Here is a 16,968-nt window from a genome sequence, read left to right as displayed (position 1 = left end):
TTGTATACAAAAATAGAATTGAAAATGACAAGGGATATAAAGCACTTTCTAATTACATAAAAGCAAACGCTACAGCTCAAACATATCTGTGACAAAGTTTCCATCCTAGAACAAACTGCAGACATTAAGTTAAGTAGAAATAATAAGTATAACATATTTTAATCCATAAATTTAACTTAGTAAGTTTTACTTATAAATATTTAGCGTTTTTTTTTAAATCTCTTATATCAATTTGATTATAATAATATGCTCAGTACAACGTTAATAAAAGGCGCGTCAGAGATAGATTTGCAGATTTTTTAATGGTCTGTTGAAGTCATGTGACTTATTTTGTACTTGTGACGCCAAGAATTTCGCGCGTGAAACGTTTATTCCTGGGTTTTGATTAACAAAGGAGTGGTGCTTGACGAAATTTAGTTACAGATGGTGAATTTACTATTTGTTCATTTCTCTAGATATATTTTTATTACATCAGAGTTCGATAAGTTAATTGTTTTCATTTGATATGTGTATTTCTCTTCTTTAGGCTGGTGGAAAAGCAGGGAAAGATTCTGGAAAAGCGAAGGCAAAGGCTGTATCTCGATCGGCCAGAGCCGGTTTGCAGGTAGAAACCGAAGTTTAACCATTCTAGTGTCTAAGTTAAAATCTTGATTTAGTGAAGAAGAATGCCATAGAAAAAAGTTAAAAAAGGTGGGATAAATATGTTATGATTTAATCTACTAGTTATACCTGCAGATTACAGCTTATGTAACTTAGAGGCTACGTGAAATCAGATATGTGCGAAGTAAAAAACAGTACAAGCCAACACCCGCCTCTGCATAGTATCACTACTGGTACCATTAACTTCAGGCTTTACTGAAATAAGATGTTTTATTAATGTATATTCTTTTCCAATAATTCAGTGTTATTGTAGCATTAGTATTTAATAGTAACATTATTGTACTGAACTTTTTCAGTGAATATCCGTGAGACTTAGCTGCTACTTGTACTAAATGATAGTAAGAGTTTTAGAAATACAAGCAAGCTACGTAGTTTAAATTAATACTGTATTTTAAAAATAAAAGCAGTAGTTTTTCATGTTTTACGTCCTTATATGTATATATAATTAAAGTAGTGGTATTTTGATGAACTTGTAATTATTGTTAAAAAATTTAGAAAGACCAAAAGTATAGTTTTTGTTAGTCATATGAATATTTTAAATTTTCATAACAATTAAACGCCTTATTTAAACCACTTATTTTACAAAAGTATTTCTATGTGCACGTGCACTTAAAACTGAAAACTGTTTAATCTATTATGTGATTATTATAAAATGTGACGTGTACTTGGGGCTCTCTAGAGAGTTGAAGGAAGGTTAACATTGTGATCTAACCATGTTGCATTCAGGGGCTCTATTATTTTTCTTGTGCAGAATAGGTGTGTCAACTATTTTTTATTAATTTAGTGAGAATTATATTTATTGGAGCAAATAATAGTGACAGTGTTTGATGTTAAGAAAATGAAATGGATTACATACTGGACAAAAAAAACTTGAGATATTAATTTCTGTTAGTGTCCAAATGATGGGTAGTAACAGTCAAAATCATATCTGGCAATGGCAGACTGTAGTTCAACTAAGGTATTATATAGCAAATGTTGTGTATTAGAATGCCACATATAATTATAATTAAATTTACATGGCATTATTTGTTGTTGTTTTCCTTTTGTAAACTTTTTGTGGTGATTTTGATGTTAATACTTTGTAGTGTGATGTAGATTTCTTATATTGCAAATGTTGTACATGGTTTTTTATTTTTACCTTTATGGGGACTGTTTAAATAGTAAAATTGCCTATGATTTGTTCTTTTTTTTTCTACTTAAAAAGTTAAGAGTGTAGCATCCTTGAATGAATCATTTTCCAGTTTTATCATTTCTTAAGTATATTTACAGATATAATTGCTTCTGTTGATCAACAAAACAAACTGAAGGCTGGACTTTTTTTTTACCATCTGGGTCATGACATATCTTTAAATACTAAGTGGACATTTACTTTTATGCATGAATCCTATTAAAAGTTGAGAGTTATAGTGTTGAAAAACTTAAAAATAAAATAAAGTTAAATATGATAACCTAAATATTGATTCAAAACTTATCAGGTATTTATAACTACTTAGATCTAGTTTTATAATTCATGTAGCTGTACATTTCAATATGTTAAGAGTGTAGTTCATAAACCTAAAATAGGAGAATGAAAAGTTTCAGAATTTTTAATATTTAGTATATTACCTTTACTATTAATCATAGCAAAACTGGCTGTTTTTTGTAAGAACTAAGTTGATGAAATGTTTATTTTATGGTATTTCAACTGCAGATGCCCTTATGGGTGGTTGCATGTGTATTTTTAACTTGTATATTGTATAATTATTATTAAGAATGAAATAACTTTTCTGATTAGTTTAATTACAAAAATTTCATCAAATGCATTTTCTAACTACTTGTAACACTTCGTGAATGAATGAAAATAAGAGTAAAAATGTACATTACATTAGAATAGAATTCTGATTTAAGATATCATTTGAAAAACACTAAAACATAGCTTTATTTAGAATATGGAAATTTTTGTCTACAGTACAACTAACATTGAGCATCTTTGCACAAATAAACTTGTTTATTAACACATTTCAATTTTCTGTGTGTATTGAATCCCAGAATGTTTTTATAATGTGAATGTTGTCATTGAATTTTCTGTATGAGGTGTGATGTTAAAGATATTATATTATGATGACACTGAATATTTTGTCAATTGTTTATGCTAGTGTCAGGATCCTTTGGTAATGCTTCAAGGTGTTTAAACATATTAACTATACAGTATTCAATAACATGCTTACATATAAGAGCAATATCCAATAAAACTATCAGTGCACAGTAGAGTAATGTTACTGACACCATTCAGTCATGCTGAAGAAAGGTAATATACAAGTATAGAACTAAAAAAGAAAAGACTTGTATTAGGACTATGCAATGACAAACTGAAAAATACCTTTGAAGAGAGAGGTATACTTCTGCTGAAAATGAAGCATTAGTTACCAATTTGCTGAATACTTTTATGTTTCTTTTTGCAACTGCCTGTTTAACATGTTTCCATACAAAATACAGAAGTTGACTGTTATTGTAGAAATACAATACACTGGTTGACTGTGGAAGGTTAATCTAGACAAAGATTAAAACAATTTATTCAGCCTTAGACTTTCCTTAATTATTTGAATAACATTTATAGCAACTAATGCTTTCTCATATGCTAGCTGAAGCAGGATGTATCATAGAATGGACTGTATGATTTGTGAGTCAGTAGTAGTGTTCTTGCAAAGTCAGATCCACCATCGATAGAGTAGATTGGCAGAATGACCTTCCTATAATAACCTATCATTGCTTGTCATACAGACATAGCATACAATGAGTATGCTATAAATACACACACACACTATCAATAGTATTTATAAAAATATAGGGCTAGTTTTAAGTGCATTTCTTAAAATTCAGTTATTTACATTTGGTGTTTTAGTTTCCTGTAGGAAGAATTCATCGTCACTTGAAAAGTAGAACAACCAGTCATGGTAGAGTGGGTGCTACAGCAGCAGTTTACAGTGCTGCCATTTTAGAATACTTGACTGCTGAGGTTAGTATGTTTGTGAGGTAACATCTCAAGTGTAGGTATTTTTAACTCATGATGTATTTGGCATTTAGATAATGACTATAAAACTACTATGAAAAACATCTAAAATACGAAATGTTTTTATATAAAATTTATGATGTTTTTGCAGTCTTTTTTGAAGTGTATAAAATATTGGGATTTTCTTTTATGATTTTTATAAAAGTAAATAAATTGTAATATCTTAATATTGTAAAAATGTCACCTAGTATTCACTAAAGTAATGTAAAATATGGAGAAAATTTATAATAAGATGTTTTATTAATGTATATTCTTTTCCAAGGTACTGGAATTGGCTGGAAATGCCAGCAAGGATCTGAAGGTTAAAAGGATAACACCTCGTCATCTTCAGTTAGCCATTCGTGGTGATGAAGAGTTGGACTCTCTGATCAAGGCTACTATTGCTGGTGGAGGTAAACCTAAAGACAATTTTTAATAGTGTCTAGATTATTGATAAAGTTGTTTATTACTGCTTTTTTTTACTTCATGCATGGTTTACTTAATAATGATTTGATAAAGCTTTAAGTTAAATGGTTATGTAATTACACAGGACCTGTATCATTAAGTATGGAAGTACTTAATTTAGAGGTTGTAATGAAACCTGTTTAAAACCACCTTTAAAATGGCTGAATATTAATGACATATCACAGTATGTTGACCAAACCTAAAGCTTATTGTATAGATAAAGCCATCTAAATTGTATATACATTTATTTAGCAAATCAAAATTTCATTAGTCAGTCAGTGACTTTTCCAGATAATTGTATAGAACAAAAATAAAACTTATCACTAATTTTTCATATCTTTCTGAGGCCCCAGTGATTCAGGCATAGAAGTAGATTTGAGGGTAAGTTGGTAGAGATCCTGGCAAGTAATAAAATTGAACTGAGTATATTACATGCCCTATGTTGGGCACTTTTGACTATAGATTTTTTAAGCTTAACATCTTTGAATTACCTTATTTATAATACTTTTCCCAATACCATCTTAAAATATTCCTGTTATGAGCATCCTTTTGAAGTAAGTTGGCCAATTTTCATTATTATATTAGAACTTAGTGTGTTAATATATTTTTGTAAAGTTTTAATAAGTGGACTGAAAAATGATAGTACCAAAACACTATTTGACATATTAAGGTTAGAAGTTTTAATTTACATAAGTTTAAAAATATATGAAAAGATGTAAGATTTGAATGAATACTTATTTTCAGATTTTAAACAAAAACTTAATGTGAGGGGCAGAATGTTTTAAGTTTTAAAATGACTTGATTTAAAATCAATATAAAACCTGTTTTATTCCACTGTTTTGTACTAAATCTTTCTAGCACTGGTGGTCAAGTGTGCTTCAATCTATCTTTTCAGTTGCAGGTGTATTATAATATTATTTATGGTCAATCCCACTGTGCACTAAAAATAGTAGCACAAGAGTGGGCAGTGTAGCTGTTGACTAGCTGCTAAATTAGAGAGTGCTAGTGAAGATAGTCCTAGTAGTTTTGTGCAGAATTCACACAGAGTAACCATCAAACTGCATTATTAAAAAAATCTTTTCTTTTACAGGTGTTATTCCTCACATTCACAAGTCCTTGATTGGAAAGAAAGGATCCCAAAAAACAGGATAGATTTCTTTTTAATTTACCAACAATCATTTGAATATCAGTGTTATTCATCACTATTCCTCAGTGTGCTCAATCATTTTTTAAATCTGCACTTCTATCACAATACAAGTCACTGTGTTCATAACTGTATAATTTTACATTTTCTAAGTTTAGATTATACTTCTTTGTGTTCATGTAACATAACCAGAATACCAGTCACTATTGTTTATTAAAATGATTTTATGGAACAGTTGATTGTGATGAATTTAAGAATTTTTTTCTCTTGTGATCTCATACCTAACTTAATTTTTTTGGAATTCAATACAGAGTTAATGAAACATTCAATAATACTTTAGACTAAACAGTTTATGCTGTAATTAGTATCAAGGTTAAAGTATTTTTCTTTTCAGTGGAGAAAAGATATAAAACAGAGACCAAATTAATTCTAATTTACTATTCCAGCTGCAGATAAGTTACACCTTTAACTTCTTTTCATTGAAATTAAAAAGTGCATAACCAGTAAGTCCACTAAACAGTAATAGAATATCACATTCTACAGCCTGCTAAAGTACTTTATTGTTGAGTAAAAGTATGGTATTAAGAACCTTTTGCTATGTTTTCTTCATGGGAAATTTAATTTACATGGTCCATACATTAGCTATGTGCTTTAGAGTATATAGTTAACACTTATATTACTAAATGTGTGTAAAAAGCAAGTCTTTTGGTTAGTTTTATTAACATAAACCCTAATTTTACAAGTTTAACATTTTTATAATAAATGGCAATGAAGGTAGGTCTGAGCTGACAAATATATATACTTCTAAAATGTGTACACAAAGTACAACATATGCTTTAAGCTATGTAATGTTTTCTATATGATAAACCTTAAGTAGTGACTACTGCCTATAACTAAGGCCTAGTCACTGTATGTGAAATTAAAAGTTACACTTAAACCTCTTTTTTCCTAAGATGTATAAATGATTAAAGCATTACATTGATTTAAAGGATGTATATCTGACAATAAAATGTCATTTAGTAAGTTAAATAATCACTTCAAAAAGATAAAGCATGCTCAGGTTATAATTAGAACCATAACTAAATTTTTCTAAAATATGAATGTACCCAATGCATCACATCAGATTGCTTTATTAAATTAACCTTTTCACTTTGAACTGAACATCTTGGGTAAAATTGTTAGCAGTTGCTTTATTTCAAAACAACACTAGTATTTCTATAATACTCTGCAGTACAAGCATTTATTTGGTCTAATACATTAAGGACATAATTGTATGATTTTATATATTTAATTACATATTTCACCCAAACCAATATTTTTATCTTGAAAGTTACTTTCAAAACAAACTTAAGTTTATAAACCCTATATTCTGATCATTTACTATGGTACTTATATATGAAACTTTCATTCCCTGTTAAGATCCTAATACCTAATTTAACTGTTTTGTAAAAACATTGTGATATGATACACTAATTTAAGAAAAAAAAATGCTTACGTTTTTGACTATTGTAGATAACACCAGTACAATTACATTGTTTTTCAGTTTCCTTAGAATGATAGGTTTACAAAATTTCATCCTTGGCTGAGTGTAATCAAGTTATTTCATCTCAGCATCTCTCTACTCCCCCTTCACAAGTTTTCTTCAACTTTCAATGAAGTGAATAAGCAACTATAACTTGTAATAACCAAAGAAGTTTAGTTTTAAAATATAAAATACATTTTCTGAAACAGTTTTTAGGTTTACTAGTCAAACTTATAATTTCAATGAGTGTGCCTGTCACTACTGAAGCATGTAAAAATATGATGTATGCTCTTTAGTGGTAGTTTCATTTTGTTTGCCAAGTACTAATTATAAATTTATTCAACAAAATAGAAAAGCACAATTATTTATAAAATTCTGTCAGTCTTTAATTTTTTAAACCTGCAAAACTCAAGTGAAAATGCTAATTAACATACAATCAAAAGCTCTTTTTAAAGGCACCAAAAAATGTAGATAATGCTCAACCACACAATAGAAACATAATGCTTATTTACATTAATTCATCACACTCCTATGTAACACATGCCAATGACTGGAATAAGAACTTGTGAAAGACATAAAGCAGGTCTTCAAATTCAAGCTTAACTTTTTTTTCTTCAAAAATCTCCCTTTTTGTCATGTTAGTATAATGACTAAATAAAGCTTCATTCAATATTGTTTTTTGCTATTTGAGTGTTTTCTTTGGAATCAGACACCCTTCTACACAAAGGTTCTCTGAATTTAGCTTTTATCACCAGATGTTGTAGTTGATTGAGAAGTAACTACAACATGGTGGGGATTAGTTGGTGGGGCAGGTTTGATAAACTTTTCCTGAGAGCTTGTTGGCCGAGCTGTAACTGTTGATGCTCCCTGATGAATACGCTGAAATAGACAAGTAATCTGTAAGAAAACAGATTACTAACTTACTGCTTTTATATTAGTTACCTTTACCATGCTAGCATTCATTTTGTTCAGATTTTAATTTCAATTACAAGGTTTAGACACTTTTCAGACTACAAAAACGTTCTGAATATATTGAAAAATATAAGATACATGATCCTGACAAGATAGTTTCTTCTGAGCCAAAGGCATGTTTGATTTACTGCAAGGCACCAGTTAACTGAATGCTAATTTAATCAATTACTTTTCAAAACAGTTAAAGCAGAACCATAATCAGAATTTAACAAACCTTATTATGATTTACATACATTAAAATTTGGAGGTCTTATACTGAATATTAAACTCAATTTATGGAATGTTCTAACTTGTCAACTACTACACGTATATTTTCAGTTATGAAATTATTTGAGACATTATAAACAAGTGAAACAAATATGGAAGCATATTGTTTAGACATTAGTTCTGATAACCAAAGAAAGAAAAAGTCAATTGGTAACAACCCACTGGATAGTTTCACAGTGGCTGGGGTATTGGCACATCTAAATTACATCCACTCAAAGCAACTTTTAATATGCAATTTCAAACATTTTTGGCCAAATATCCTACAAAACGAGGCAAAGATGCACTTTTTCAATCACAACTTTTGGCAAATGTGATGATATAAGGTTATATATATATTTTTTTTTTTTAAATCACAGAATTCATTACTTTTAGTGGTCTATCAATTATTCATTGAAACTGTTTCCTTCAGTTTTTTTATATCTAGTAAAACTGAAAAGATTGTATTGGATACATACAGTAGAATGGATGTTCAAAAGAGATGGTGGTGGTGAAGTACTGGGTAAGTAACCACTTGGAGCAATAATTTGATAAATAGGCTGCATGCAATGTGGACAGTGACCCAGTGGACTTGGAGAGCTGATCATGTCTGGATTTCCAAATCCCACACCTGAAACATGATTCATCGTCATAATACTAAATAAACAAATATGCATTTTAACTGGAAACTTAAAACTAAAACCTAAGTATAAAAATCATATAATACTACTTCCTTATTTCTGAAATAGAAAAAATAAAGATCTGAAAACTCCTACTGCAGATTTTAAAAATAAAATTGTTACGTGTTTTAATAAAAGTTAGAGGAAATGCAGCTTAATACATAAATAATGTACAGTTAAGACAGCCATAATTTGTTTAATAATTATTTTTCCATCATTAAATAACTTGAAATTGCATTCCACGGTTTCAATGTAAGAGAATCATGAATGAACAAAATACTAATAAGTAGTGACATTTTATAGGATGAAAAACAATAACCATAAACTCAAGAACAAGGTTATATTTATTTCACTCAGTGTTTCATTTTTTAACTACTTCAGGAGTGAGCTACTACACACAGTGTGTACCAGGTTACACAATTTTAAATTTGTTCAACAGACAAATGGAAAGTCAGGAAGAACATTATGCAGATAATATTTACATTATCTACTGACTAACAAAATTATAGCAAATATAACTGGAATACTGATGGGAAGAAAGATATTGAACATAACATAAATGAATTTAAACTACATGGAGAGCTAGCATTACCTTATTTCATTACTACTTCATCATGCAGTTCAGCACCACTTGAGTCACTTTCACTACCTTCTAAGTTATTCAAGTCAAGCAGAATTACATAGTAATAGGGGTACTACTCACCACTCTAGCAATGTGGGCACAATTGGTATGCATTTGTTATACATTCTACTCAGGCATTTTGTTAGATACTGAAGGGCCTAGTGGAAAACATTGAGGGAAACCATATATGGACATTAAACAGGATGCCAATAAATACTTTCCAACTCATTTTATTGCTATATGTCACATGCAGCAATTTTGTATGACAAGAGGAATCATTTACAGTGTGAGGGAGAGTGGGAACACTGAGGAATGTATATTCCAGCAGCAGCAAAAGGGTTAAAGAAAAAAGTGAAGTTAACAACAGGGTAACTAACTATGATTAATGTCCATCCTGTGTTGCAACTACTTTGAAGATTAAGTTTTGAAATAAGTAATAATTCTTTACATTTAAGAAAATAATTAATTATAGCAAGATTTTCTACTTGTAAGGAAGACAGATATCACTACCTCTACACAATGATCTGTTATGACACTGGCACATTTGTTCAACAAATCTGTTATATAATGTATGAGATGTTTCTCATACAAAATTTATGGTATAATTTGAGTTATTTTATAACTAACAATTTTTATTGTACATTTATTATCTGCTCCTGCATCTTTAGGCAAACACATTTCTTTTTTTCAAGCATTATCTGAATTGCATGCAGAAGGCATTACAATTTCTTTTAAGATTTTGTCTAGTTATGTGCATGTCTTAAAGGTAAACCTGACATTTGTGTCACTGATCACAGATAGTATCTTTTTAAGCCTGTCAATGATGTATGAAGTAGTCAAGTCACAAAGGTATGCATGCTACCCTATTTACAACTTGCAAAATTTATGTTAATAGTCTTTGTAGCACTTCAGAATATACTAGAGGTAAATTATTTGAGTGACTATTCAGTTTGAGTATATGCTATACATCTTTCAGTCCCTTAAGTCTGTTTTCTTTAGAATTACACATATGTTTGATCTTCATACATACTGCAATAGCTGCTTTGTGTTTTCCTGTGAGTAGGTAATGCGAATCGAACTGTAGAAAAAGAGGTCTAGATGAGGGCTTTTTGTATACACTCAAGTTTACTTTGCAAATAATCGAGAACATCTAAAAAACTGAGTTTTGCTTTAATGTAGGCAATACTGTTCACATGACTTCCACTGTCCTATAAGTCATATTTAAACATGTACAGCATGTTACATATTATGAGTATAGCAGCATAAGTAAAGTCACTCTTGATTAAGTTTGAGATTTAATGTCAAGTGAAATAAAAATAACATTTTTCATTAACTCAAGGTGCTTTTTTCATCAAAAATGTACTTTTACTGCCTAAACTTATTCAGTAACATCCAATTCAATAGTTAAACAAATTTTTCTGAAAGAATTAAGCAACCAACAGTAGAGACAAATCTGCAGTACAGGAAAAAAGGTATATACTTACCTGGGCTTAATGGTCTAGAAGAGTTAGGAGAGGACTTATAAGGAATGGGACTGGAGACAGTCCTCTGCCGCACATTATAGCCTTGAGACATCTCATTAAAATGCCTGAATAAAAAATACTCACAAATTAGTATTCAATTAGGTAATCAAGCAACTACTATTTTATCTGTTTGTGTATACACAAGGTTCTTATGTAATATCTGTATGCACTGTAACCACATCTCTGACTAAACTTGTACATTGACACACCTAAGATTATAATTCAGGGGTCCCCCCCAACCTACAATGTTAAGGATATCCTGACTTCTATAAACTTTATTGTAATATATCAAAAAGAGATTTATTTTCTACAAAATTTTTAATTAACAGGTATTTTCTGGTGACAATGGATCATTTCAATCAACATTTACAAACGTAACCCTGCATACTGTTGAGGGTATCATACATGCATTTTATTACTGGACCAATCTACAAATGCATGCAAGTTCTGATGAAAAATATTGTTCACTATATACATACAGTTTTGTACTAATGTTAATTTATAATGTTTTTCTTATTTTGAACTATTTAGGTCTTTTTTAAAGCAAATCTGAGCCAAATATTTTACTAAAAACTTCTTGTTCTATCAAAACTTCAAAAACAAACTACATAGTACTTAGTGTCAACCATAAGGAAATGAGTTCAGTGGGTATTCACTCAGCAAATAAGGTTCAGTCAAGCCTTATAGTAGTATTAACCCCCCCCCCTTTTAAAAAAAAAACTACAGTAGAATAGAACTTTAGAACTTTGTGTTGTTTCACACAAATATCTATTGGAAGTGATATGTGCCAAACCATTAAGCCATTTGACTCCCATTGTATTTCATGTCTTACAGTGCTTAATTAGTAGTTAAGATTTGTTTAAAACTTATGGATAGAGGGTTTTCCTTCTAAAAATAAAGTTTCTATGCAATTGAAATTTCAGTCTTGCATCTGCACTGGGTCCACCTAACCTTCCACTTCTCTAGGTCACTTTGTAGTGATCCACCCAAGAAGGTATCAAACTGCTTCACATTCTCTTTAGAATGTTCATCAAGATCAGACAGCTTCTGTATAGTAAAAGTTGTGCTTCTGTGTCTAACAAAAGGTGCATCTTGTTCTTGAGTGGAAAATTCAACATAACTTGAAAACAGTTTCTTATAATAGGTGGTCAGATCTTTACCTGAGAACAAACAAAGCAAGAACAGTTAAGCAATGATACCTGTAACCAGCTGGCATGCTTTTGTATAGATCTCAATGAATCTGACACCCTTATATCTATTTATGTTTCAATATGATTATAGAACCCTAGTATATCTAGTTTTTGGTGCAGCAAGTATTTAAATGATGACAACTCCAATCCAATTACTGCTTCTGGTGAAAGTATTGATACAACAGAGCTAGAAACAAAAAACTGAACTAAGTTTGTTATTGCACTGGTAAAAAACTGTTGGCTTTGGTATGTTAGTTTTGGATCAGATGAGCCTTTCACAATCTGCACGAAAACAAGTTCAACAACCAGGTGCATCAACAAATACAATGGAATATTCACGTTGCTCCACCTGTCATGTTTTGCAGTAGTGAATAACATTTTTCAAAACTTAATTAGATTACTATTATAAATGCATACTAATAGACTTGACATCAAAACAGTTTACTGAAAATACTGAAATAAATTCTAATATTTCAAATCTGTATAACACAGCACTGTTTGATAAAAATTGCACATTTTCCACTTTATAAATATACCTATGTGATGTCGGGACTTTATCACAAACTACAAACTTATAAGATAAATACAATATAGCAAAAAATAAGCAAACTAAATATTTAATCTGTTGTTTTTTTTAAGGTATGGTTTTATTTATTGTTATACAAGTAACTAAAATGTAAAAATCTGAAATTTATTAACTCAAGTAAGAAAAATAAATAATTTAATAAAAAAATTAAAGATTTCTCACTGAGTTTGCAACTGAATTGATTATGAATTTATGTAACTTATTTTAAATCTCCATGAAACCCAGGCTCTTCAAACAAACTCAATTTGCTTGACATTAAACAGGTTGTCACAATTATTTTATCTAAGTAGGTTTAATCTTGTCAATACATCCATGTTCTCGCCCTTCACCTTGCTAACTGATTACAGTGTTCATATTTCATACCTCTCAGCCATAACTCATATTAGAATTTGTATGTTCACACTAACAGCACACTGCCAAGCAAAATACAATGCATAGACTAGATAATGTTAGCCTGATATTAGCTTGGGTATCCTATACAGCTTAAATGGGAACATAAAACAATCTTGTTAGTTAGAATTTTGTACTTAGAATCTTGCAATATGAATGACTGAATAGCATGTTTTACAGGTATATCAACAGTTGACAGTTGTAACAATTCACAAATCATTCTTCTGAAATTTCTGTATGATTAATTCCAAATTTTGGGGTTAAAAACCATGGAACTGAAAATACAATACTTCCTGGATACTTGTGCTATTTAACTAGTTATATCCACTAGAAGCAAGCAGCTTGTTAACCATTCTCCTTTCACTGTGGCTGTTCTGCAATCACCACATATTAATCTGTTTATCAAAATTTAGTACTGAAATTTGGCTTCAAACATAAAAGGAAAAACTTTGCAAGTTATTTTATTATGGGGTTAAATTTATTCAAAAATGTTTAGGACACACTACTAGAGACCATCCTAAAGCTGCTAGAATACTGGTATATCTCAAAAGATTTGGAAGTGTTTACCACAGCCATAACAACATAATAGAATGACACAAATTTGAAAGCTTTTTTCTTTTTTACACCTATGAATCACTAGCATGCATATTATTCAAGTTTGATAACCTTTTTCTTAACTTTTAATTATATGATGATTTTTCTAAAACATCTTTCAAATTATGTGTATAGAATTCGCTGGCAGTACTAGCCAGCTGATCACACTTTGTAAAAATATTAACAAAATGAATGTTTCTCACATAATTGAACAACAATTGAACAATCATTGATACTATTTTTTTACACCTTGAAAGAAGATATAACACTGTAATTCTGTTAACAACATTCTTTCTGTTGGAGTGAATCAAAATTTGTATTTGATCAACACATTTTCTACTATTTTTTGTTTAAAAAAACATTTTATGACAATATCAGAACTTGTACTTAGAAAACTAACTAAGATATTACCTCCAACTGTATAATATTTTAGTTTAACCCACTTGCTGCGGCTGGGACGTATATTCCCAGCAGACTACAAAATATATGTTCCAGCCACAGCAAAAGGGTTAATAGGATGTCTCACCTTTCTTCATCCATTTCCAGACTAGATTCACTTTCTGACAAATGACGACAAAGAGCTTCTCGACGTTCCATCTCCATTTGTAACTTTCTCTGAAGTCGAATATTCTCCTCACGTATTTGCTTTTCATCCATGGCAAACTGAGCCATCTTTTCAGAGTCTGCACAATGTTTAAATTATGCAGGTATTAAAAACAAATATATTACTCTACAGAAGGCTATATACAAAGCATGTGCAGAGAAAAATGTATTGCATCATTAACTAAAAAACATAAATGTAACAGTATCACACTCTTTAGTTTAATGTTTTATAACAATGGCCTAGACATTTACGATACACACATCATCATTTGTTTGTATAATAATGCATCTTTCTTGCAAATCTTAAAGGTAAAAACTAGCCATGACAATAAGAACTTTTTAGTTCAAGAAATCTCCTGCCCAGGATGCTGTCTCAAGTTAAATTATGTTACACCCTGCTACTAACTCAACCTAAGATTCCATCATGACAGGATTACTTGTAAACTCAATGACATCCCAATCAATAATTGTAACTTATTGTATCAAACTGTAGGTTATAACTCAAATTTTAATATTATACATTAGTTAGTTTCTTAATTTAAAAGTGCATACTTAAAAAAATTCTAAATATACATTTTTGTGTATCACATGGTATATTAAATGCAGCATTGGTTCTTATTAATTGTTTGTCACGTCGAGAAACAATCTATAGTTTTTCATGAATTAGGTATTCAAATTAACAATACAGAGAAGCTCAGATATAAAATAAAAACCTCCCATCCCTTCTGTATTCTGAGATATTAATATATTTATTAAAGTTACTTAAGTGGCTCCACCCACCTCTTCAGTTTTTGAAAATACCTGTTTACATACACCTTCTTTGCCTAATAATGTATGTATAATTAACTGAAGGCTCAGAATATCCCCACAGTTGAGTTTTTTTCAGCCTCTCAAAATTTTTGCACAGCAAATTCTTTCTTCTTATGCAAGATTCCAAGCAGTAAGGCAAAACAATAGCGAGATTGAAATTTCATGTTTCTTTTTTTAGATACAAATACAGCTTAGTTACTAAGCTCCATAAATTATAGTGGAATTGTGTGGTATTGCTATAGTAATGTATGATTTTTGTTTATTTCAAATTGTATATATAAAACCAAAAAACATTTGTTTCACATCCTCTATGTGAAGATTTGATAAGACTTAGCAACCTACAATAAGTAGCAAATAAATACAATACTCATAACTAGAAAAGATAATTGTTTGCTGTACTTCTTTATTTTTCTATGTTTTAAGAATTTATCTGAAAATAGTAAATGTATGTATGTATGTATATAAATACATTACAACTCAAAAGTGATTTCATTTTCAAAATACTAGTTTACTAAAATACAGTCAAGACAGCTCACTTTGTAAAGGCCAGTTTTATATTCTTTATATATGGCAACATCAGTGCACTTACACCAAATCAGTATAATTTTAGTATTGTTAGCAAGACACAACTCAAAGAATAATATAATAAAATATAGAAGTATATTGTTATTAGATTTAATCTATTTAAATTTAAAATATGTTTACACATTACAATCTGTAGTCTTTCTAGAACAAATAAACATAATTAATATTTCCAAATTTTTATGGTGGTTACAAGGATGTCAAATCAGTCCAACCTGTACAGAGATACAGTAATGAAAATAACATTTTTTTTCTAAAAAACAAAAGTTTGATAATTACCTGAAGCATAAAGACTTTGCACGTGAATTTTGAAAATTTTCTGATGCAGAAAAGAATTTTTAATCTTCAAATCAAAACTACTTTGCATATTGGATATGTACATTCAAAAGAAAAAACACAGAAGAAAAATATTACTAAAGAAATCTTAAAACTTAACAAAAAAAATAAATTTTGCACAGAAAAGCCTAGTAATGTTCACTGATAATATGAAGCTTCATGCAGGTAGAATTATTAATTTAATAATTATAACATGAAAACTACAAAATAGCACAAAATGGTTATGAGGCTGGTCTCTAGGATAGTTAAAGCTTTCATTACAAAGCAATACAAGAGCTCTTCACTTAAAAATTAAAAAGACTTGCACACACACATGCACACATTAAATAAGGTGATCCAAATGCATAAAATTTACAGATAATTTTAAATATTTTAACCATGCTTTTTCTCTCCCCATTATATGGTATCAAACAATACAGATCCAAGAAAAGAAGAAATTAAGATTTCTAATTCAAAATGTGTACAGGCCTATATCATATTCCATACACCACTTATACATTACAGTAATATTTTTATACAGAATTAAGATTTACCCACATTATAAAATGGTTGTTATTATTATTATCATCATCATAAAATCTAGATACTAATCTAGACCTAGATATAAGACAGGCAGAATATTAAATTTAGCCATATTTAATTAATTTTATGAAAAAAAAGCAGAAATAAAAATATCCATAATTTTTTTTCACATTAGGTTTTCTCTTTCAAACTTTCAAAGAAACTTTGTACCAAATCATGCATCATCAAGTATCTTAACATTGTTTCTCTCTATTTTAAAAAGTTCTGTTTACTTAGCTTCTGGAAATATTAAGACATGATACAAACCTCCTCTCGAAACTTGTAGGAATGATGGGTGTAGGTACCATAAAATGTCCATTTAACTTCTACCTTCAAGGTCTTTTTTAACAATGACGTTACCCATTGGTTTTGAATTTGTGCAAGTATCTAAACTATCTTTAAGCTTACACTTTATCACTATCACTGATAATGATTAAATACAGACCTATTGAAGAAA

The 16,968-nt window shown here is 29.8% G+C and overlaps 2 protein-coding genes across 3 annotated transcripts in view; one reads left to right on the top strand and one right to left on the bottom strand.

Annotated features, from left to right (window-relative positions):
- Nucleotides 1-289: 289 nt before the first annotated feature.
- Nucleotides 290-5,531, top strand: LOC143244916 (histone H2A.V-like). Its single transcript, XM_076490462.1, has 5 exons — nucleotides 290-426; nucleotides 527-604; nucleotides 3,542-3,655; nucleotides 3,972-4,101; nucleotides 5,244-5,531. The coding sequence occupies exons 1-5, from the start codon at nucleotides 424-426 to the stop codon at nucleotides 5,303-5,305; spliced, it is 387 nt and encodes a 128-aa protein (XP_076346577.1). The 5' UTR covers nucleotides 290-423; the 3' UTR covers nucleotides 5,306-5,531.
- Nucleotides 5,532-6,509: 978 nt separating this feature from the next.
- LOC143244914 (coiled-coil domain-containing protein 6-like) overlaps nucleotides 6,510-16,968 on the bottom strand; it is a 30,416-nt gene continuing 19,957 nt past the window's right edge. The window contains exons 5-8 of one of the 2 annotated variants that reach the window (XM_076490460.1): nucleotides 14,146-14,302; nucleotides 10,821-10,924; nucleotides 8,514-8,665; nucleotides 6,510-7,716 (exon numbers count right to left, since the gene is read on the bottom strand). In XM_076490460.1, coding sequence (XP_076346575.1) covers nucleotides 7,558-7,716; nucleotides 8,514-8,665; nucleotides 10,821-10,924; nucleotides 14,146-14,302 — 572 coding nt within the window. In that variant the 3' untranslated portion in view covers nucleotides 6,510-7,557. The remainder of the gene's footprint in view (nucleotides 7,717-8,513; nucleotides 8,666-10,820; nucleotides 10,925-14,145; nucleotides 14,303-16,968) is intronic. The other variant, XM_076490461.1, reaches the window with a different exon arrangement.

This window comes from Tachypleus tridentatus, chromosome 2 (genome assembly GCF_004210375.1).
Source record: "Tachypleus tridentatus isolate NWPU-2018 chromosome 2, ASM421037v1, whole genome shotgun sequence".
NCBI classification, from domain to species: Eukaryota; Metazoa; Arthropoda; class Merostomata; order Xiphosura; family Limulidae; genus Tachypleus; species Tachypleus tridentatus.
The sequence above is the reverse complement of the archived record's forward strand: the minus strand, read 5'-3'. Positions and strand labels throughout refer to the sequence as shown.